Below are 7,404 nucleotides of genomic sequence, written 5' to 3'. Positions count from 1 at the left end.
TATCCCTTATCAAGCAGAAGGACATACACGTCACTGTGGTGGTTTGGTGACATCCTGAAGGACAGGGGTGCCACTGTAGGCCTGGGTGGTCATCCTCCTTTTTTTCAGCGCAAGCATTTAAACAAGCTTGTAATATGTCAGAGTCTGGGGCATCTTGTCTGGTTGTGCTACACACTAGTTCCCTAATACACTGGCGTGTTACAAGACAGCGCGCACACACACACACACACACACACACAGTGTATTATTTCTAGTTAGAACAAGAACAGTTTTATTTTGAGGGGGGTGCGAGTGGGAAGAGAGATGCATATTATGTCCTTTGCGATTAGTTAATATGTCTTTTATAGAGTCGTATTCAACGTTCTCATCCTTTTCAAGGTGATCAGTCATAATCATAATTCAAAGTAGAAACTAATGTGGAGGTTACAAGAAAATGGATGAAGCACAAACTTTTAATCAAGCTCAACATTCAGCCCATGAACAATCCATTTAGCACGGTTTATCCTATTCCACCTACATACTAGACAACTACGAGAGCAAAAATGGTGTCCTGAAATGTGAATGTTTTACATAAAAGTCTACTCTGCACGGCACACAGTCTATGAAGGTCAAAGACACGTCTATATAGAGCAAATTTGCAGCATTATCCATGTCCCTGCAGTCTACATTTTAACACAACATTTTCATATTCCAGTTTTACATATTCCATTTTGTCTGCACTCACCCTGGAGTTAATCAACTGCCTGAAGTGCTATTGTTTAAAATTGTCCATCTCTTCCATTTTCCAAATCTTCCATTCATTTAGCTCTTTTTTCATCCTCTCTCTTGTCCCCAAAGGCTCCATTTAGAGATGAATTCTAAAGCATGCTGGATGGACATTACTTTTGAGACGGTTACTCTGGTAACCAGGTGAGCCATAATCAAGGTATGAGCGTGGGTAGGTGGCCAGGGAGGGAGAGTGAGAAGCTTTGTGTGTTTTGTCGTTTTGCGATTTAATAGGTATGCCCTCTTGTGGGGCTGTTTTATTAAACCCCTGAGAATTGTTCTGTTACATATTTTATAAAACCATTATCTAACATAATGTAGACATAAAGCTATTGGAGTTTTGCAAGATAAGTTTCATTGACGGTGTCCAGTTGGAACTTTTGCAGACAAACCCAACACTGGGTGATGGATGGACACTGGATGAAAGGGACTGTGATGTGGGCAGAGTGTCCATTAGAACGTACCTTGGCTGTCATCCTGTCCTAGCAGCTGTAAACTTACAAATAGCATGGGGGATTGGAATATAGAGTGGAGACGAACGATTGGAGGGAATACAGTAGTTAACCCCTGAGTCATTCTAATAACGAAATATTTCTGAGCATTCTGTGGAGAGTGAACAACACGTTTAAGTGTGGATAAATGTTCTCCAACAGGCAATGGGCTTGTGGCAGGCAGTGCCGGTGCAGACGGTGTTTAGTTACTAACTCCGTGGTCTTCGTGTTCACTACTGCGGGTTATTTTTATGACCCCGCAGTCCTTCTGAGAGCACGCGGCTTGCCGGTGTATTCGCATACGGTCATTTTCGAGATCCTAAGTAGCCTAAGTATCCGGCAGCATCCATCATTTTTCTGTTGACAACCCTTCAAGGCCGTAGCCATGGAGTCAACATTGTGGGGGACAAAATCTGCTGGGGAAATTTCCTTTCCTTCTTTTTGTTACATTTAGTTATTACATTTGTTATGATAATTTCGGACAGCGTGCCTGTCGTAGCGTAGCACATATATATAATCTTAATATTTTTATATCAATATATTGGGGGGGGGGGGGACATTTTGACCAGATTTGAATATTGCCTGTGTCCCGGCCCCCCCCCTCCCCCCAATATATATTATGATTACGGCACTGCAACCCTCACTAGATCACACAGTGTTCACAGGAGATTAGTCGTTTCTTTACGCAAAACATGCAAACAAATGTTACTAGCCTATAATATTTAATTTTAGGCCATGGCATAAAACTGTGAATTATCGCAACCAACAAATGGTTGTCTTTTTTATTATGAAGATTGTGTCTATGATACACACAATCTTCATAATAAAAAAGACAACCATATTTGGAATCTTACGGAATCTTACGTTGGCTACCATGTATAAACGTGTTTTATTTGTTGTAGTGGTTAAACACTCCAGCATCTCACAAAACTACTTGAGATTGTATATTTTCTCTGGGAGTGAATTCCAAGTGCAAACTTGTGTTTATGGGCCTATAAGCTTTTCTACTGGAGGATCATGTATTCTGCATTTAATTTATAGCCACCCATCAGTCACATGGTAATACTTGTTTGACATAATAGTATGTATGTAAGGTTGTGACATGTGACACGAGTAGAGATTTATAGCTCTATATCCGTTTCCATATTTAAAACCTGGTTGGATGGTTCATATAGCAAGAAACACATTGACTTCAATACAAATTTCAATAAAAACAATAGTATAAGCAACTTGTGAGTTTACAGAAATGTAACAAAACCACAGTTTACCCTACAGTGCAAAATAACACACACACACACACACACACACACACACACGGTAGTAAAGTTTATAAATAATAAATAAATACATGAACACGTTTCCTCAAAAGTAGCCTACTCTTGTTGGGAGGCACTCACACCCGGTCAATTGCTGAGCTCTGATTGCGCATTCGTGAAGTGACTGCGCGCTCTCTCTCTGGTGACTCCACACCAGTGCGCGAGCTCGGTTTATGGATCTGGCACTCAGTCTTGTCACATCGTTTCGTAAGATGTTGGGCACAGAAGACCACAGAGACAATCGAAAACGGAACGGGGCAGGTAGGGTTTGATACAAATGACTAATTTAGACATGAATAACTCATAATGTTTATTTAAAGTTAAGTGAATCCCACGTGATAGTTCATCGGGTCCAGATAACTGTCGGAGGACAACAATCAGCGTATTAACCAATGAATAGCGTTAAAAGTTATGGATAGGTGAAATATTTGGGATTTTTGTCGAAGGCAACACCTTTGTGTGATGTTTTCATCTATGAACGAGCGTCAGTTGAATTCGCTTAGTTTGGCAGACATCACCGAGACGGTGTCCACCTGTTTCGTTTCACTAAGCAGTATAGCCATAGACATTCAGAAACAATTCACACCAGTCACGTCTGTTTACGCCACTGCGCGTTACTGTCTGCGTGGCACGTGTCATATTTTGAAAATTAATTGGCCATCATGTTCAACATGATTGTACAACTGGTCATCGTCACCGAACCGAGCAGTGCTACTGTCCCCAGTCTATCCCGACCAGTAAACTCTGCTTAGGTTCAAGCTGAAGAAAAAAAAATCAATTAGCAGCTTTAGTCATTTCTCAAACTACTATACCTTGAAACTTCAAGTTTGCGTCTCTCTCTCTCATTCTCTCTCTCTCTCTCTCTCTCTCTCTCTCTCTCTCTCTCTCTCTCTGTCTCTCTCTCTCTCTCTCTCTCTCTCTCTCTCTCTCTCTCTCTCACACGCATACGCACACACACGCATAATATTGTGAAACATCTGTTTCTTGTGCTGTATAATGAATTATAGAATGTCAGATCGTTGACTGGTCTCTGGGAATTGGGCAACTATTCTGGGACTTCTAAGGGATAGGTATGCCTTGAAGATGCTGGTTCTTTATTTTGTACACATCGTATCTCTCTACACCTCCACAGTCCACTTACACCCAGCATGACAGATTTAACTGCCTGCTACTAGTCAACAAATCCACTCTAGGGCTTTTGACTTGTTAAAATTAGGATAATGATCATACAGTATATTAACGCCATACAATATTGATACAGTATTACCACAATTCACCTGGGTATACAGAGAGTAGTGAGCCTACAGCTTTCTAGAACACTCCATTGCAGAACCTACAATGCTACTTATTCCTAAAGAACAACAGTACCTTAGGTCTGTTAGGCCAGACTGACTTGTAGCCCCGGAATGATGCAAGAATCTGTCTGTTGAATATTGTATGCATGGTATAGTTTCTAATGTGTGTTCATCGTCCTGTAAGCTCGCAGTAGTTGTAGCGAGTTGGGAAAAGCACTGCTAAATCAACTGAAATATCATAACCTTCAGTCAGGGACAGTGAAATAGGGCTGCGTCTGTGTTGAAAGTATTTATGGTTGGCACCTTTAGGGCTTGCTACTCCCGCTGAATGGCTCTGTGTGAGTTATGTTTGACTCTGTTATTGTTGTTGTGACGGACTGTGTACGCAATTCGTCATAGTCATTCTTGTTTTGTCGAAGCAGACCTGATCCTTTTGGTACTATTTGTCTTCTAAGAGGGACTGAGAGAGTTGTCTTTTTATAACAACTGTGGCCTGTGGTTTACATTCAGAAATGTGTTTACTGAAAGCTGGAGAATAGGTGAATAAACCATGATTTCGTTTTGGATGTTTGTGTACGTGTTTCAGGGAGAGAGATGTGAGAAAGATTATCTTCCCCTTTCACTCTTTCCTTCTGTCTCTGTCTTGCTTTCTACACCCCCCCCCCCCCTCTCTCTGTCTCTCTGTGTCGCTCTCACCATCAGAGTATCTCTCTTTTCGGGGTGTACTGTGTGCTCCTGTGTGTGTGCTGGAGAGTGTGTTGAGGGAGATATGGGAGATCACAATATCGGGGCACACCACAAAGACCCTGGGGGCTTCTTGGGGGGGGGGGGGATTCTGTACTGTACTGTACTGAGCTGGTTACTGTCTGAGGAGAAGGTGTGTGAAATATAAATGGAGAACTGGAATAGGCTTCATCGAGACATCTCGACAGAGATGAGAGCAAATTGTCAGTGACAGTTAGTGCTGTTATGACGTGGAGCAGTGAGTGACATTGTCATTATGCCAATAAAGAGTGAAGCTTCATGTCTGCTCCCTCGCTGTCTCTCACCACTCTGTTCCCATACACTCCCAAAGAAAGTCACGTTGAGCGTTAATGAAACACGCGTGGGTCCCGCTGAGTGTGTGGAGGCCTTAATGGACACTGCAGAACATGTTAGACTAGTCTTGTTTCTTTCATGATTTGAAAATGTGTTTTCACATTTCACACGCACACACTCACCATGCGCGCACACACACACACACACGGTTCGCCCAGTCTCTCCTCACCATATCGTCTGGTTGGACTGACGCTCTGACAGGGCTTATTAGATGATGGAGTGGCCTGTCTCCTCGGGGTGTGGAGCCCTTCTAGAGTTTCCTCAGAGAGGTTATGTATGTCCCTGACTGGACCAAGGCGATGACCCCCTTTAACACTGGTCAACACAGCTTGAGTCCAAGGACCCTCTCGTCGTGTGTGTGTGTATCTGTAAGTGGCGTGCTACCGTCTGTGATGGCAACCTATTGTTTGAATTGTGAAGAACAACCTCATGACCTCATGTTGGCTTCTCAGAAAAGTTCTGTGCTAAAACCTCGCGAGTTGCTTCTTCTGTTGCCTGTACAAACTCACAGCTAAGTCCCAATTACTGACGGGAAGCCGGCCACAGAAGGAAGAGGTCATTGTGCTGTCCTCCCCATTACCTGGCTTCTAGTTACATGTATAAAGGGAAGCTCTCCAATAGATGACTAATCCCAATGCAAGCTTTCAGTTGACAGGCATGTGTTTTGGCCCAGGTGCCCCGGCTTTGCGGGAGAGAATCCCCCGTCGCCCCCCGAGGTGGCGCGGCGGCGTGGAGGAGGCAGGATGAGACGTCCGAGCGGAGCAGAGCTCTGTGACAGGTGGACTATATCTGGAAATATCTGGAAACAAGTGGTAAACGTCCAGCCCTCAGGCCTGCTCTCAGGTGGACAGGATAAGCGCTACCAGTCCAGGGGTCACCCCCTCCTGGTCGGCTTGGTGGCAGAGGACGAGGCGAGGTAGGGGGGGGTGCACAGAGGCCAGAGGGGGCACGGCGAGGGGGGCCGGGGGGGGGGAGGTCAGAGTTTCTGACAGCTGCATGAAGCCTGCTTCAGGGCATGCCGGCTGCCCTTTCGAACAGAAAGCCAGTCCACACCCCCTGCCTGTGTGACTGGCATGCCTGCTCGGCTGTGCTCTGAGCGGGGGCAGAGTCAGCAGAGGCTGCCTGCTTCTCAGTGGGGTGCTGGAGGGTTTGTGCTTTCTGGTCCTGGGGTGTTGGGGATTGTATTTCACATGTATTTTTCCTTTTCTCTCTCTCTCTCGCTCTCTCTCTAACTCTCTCTCTCCCTCCCTTCTGTGCTTCTCGTTTTACCCACTGTTCTCTCTCCTGATATGGCAAGTACACCACCTCTGGCCCCTACCAATCACGCTCAATCAGGACGTCAAATGGCAGTCAGGAAGGGGAGAAGGGGCAGGGAGGAAGTTGACTCCCAGCAGCAAAGGGCATGCTCTCCTTCAGTGGCACATTGGACCTCAGTGTTGGGCTTAGTTTGATCCTGGGTTTTGATCCCCCGCCAGCATTTTGATTCCTGGTGATGAGATCATTATCCTAATTAAAGGAGAGCGCCAGACTGCTTTTTTAACTGCCGTTATCTTTACGCACACGCACACACACACACACACGTTTCCACATACACGTTCACCTCTGAAGTGACGCTCACTCCCACAGTGGGTCCAGTGTTAGAGGTGCACGCGTTGACTGCCTCGCACTAACACACAGTGGCCTTTCTGTGCTCCATGGTGAATCATGGTGCTTTCTCCCTGAACAGAGTGGTCAGTGTGTATGACCAGGTAGACTGCCACCCACAACCCCCTCACAGCCCTACCGCTACAGAGCCCGGACTTGTTTGGGCCTCTCGACAGGAAGGGTTTGGACCCTCAGCTATCCCGTTTGCTCTTGACGTCCCTGATGAAGCCTGCCTTTATGCATATGCAAATTAGCGATGACGGCTTGTTTGATGGGTTTTCAGCCCTCTGACATATTAGTTAAAATAACAGTACTGTATGCATGCTCGTAAGTGAATGATCAAATGATTTGGTGGATACTTGGGTGCGTCTGTGTGTTTGTGTGTGAGCATGCGTGTGCACCCTATGGGACCGGGTAGAGTTTGTCTGCTCTCTGCTCGAATCCCCCTCCCTCTAATATCACAGTAATCAGAGCTGTTTTATCCCTCAGCAGGGGACAGGGGGGGGACGGGGGGGGGGACTCATCTCCACACCTCCTATCGATCCACCCCCAGCTAATCCATGTTGATCACAGATACCTTCACGCTCCACGGGCCTGATATGATCCTGAGCCTATCTACTGTCTGATACAGCCTGGAGGTGGGAGGGGGGGGGGACGGCGTCAGCCGCTATGCCTGAATATGAGGAGGCTTCCACGGCCGCTGCTGTGCTTTGCCATGGTTGTTTCCCCGTGGTGGCTGGCTGGCAGGCCTGTATTTGTTCATCTGCTGTGGGCTTCCCTTTCCGCTTCCTTCCC

General features: G+C 45.9%; 1 protein-coding gene across 1 annotated transcript in view; it reads left to right on the top strand.

Moving 5' to 3' along the window:
- The first annotated feature begins 2,777 nt into the window (after nucleotides 1–2,777).
- The window catches only part of znf385c (zinc finger protein 385C), an 87,487-nt gene continuing 82,860 nt past the window's right edge, over nucleotides 2,778–7,404 (top strand). The window contains exon 1 of the mRNA XM_084678848.1: nucleotides 2,778–2,833. Coding sequence (XP_084534974.1) covers nucleotides 2,785–2,833 — 49 coding nt within the window. The 5' untranslated portion in view covers nucleotides 2,778–2,784. The remainder of the gene's footprint in view (nucleotides 2,834–7,404) is intronic.

This window comes from Hypomesus nipponensis, chromosome 17 (genome assembly GCF_054491055.1).
Source record: "Hypomesus nipponensis isolate SF chromosome 17, ASM5449105v1, whole genome shotgun sequence".
Taxonomy (NCBI): Eukaryota; Metazoa; Chordata; class Actinopteri; order Osmeriformes; family Osmeridae; genus Hypomesus; species Hypomesus nipponensis.
The sequence above is the reverse complement of the archived record's forward strand: the minus strand, read 5'-3'. Positions and strand labels throughout refer to the sequence as shown.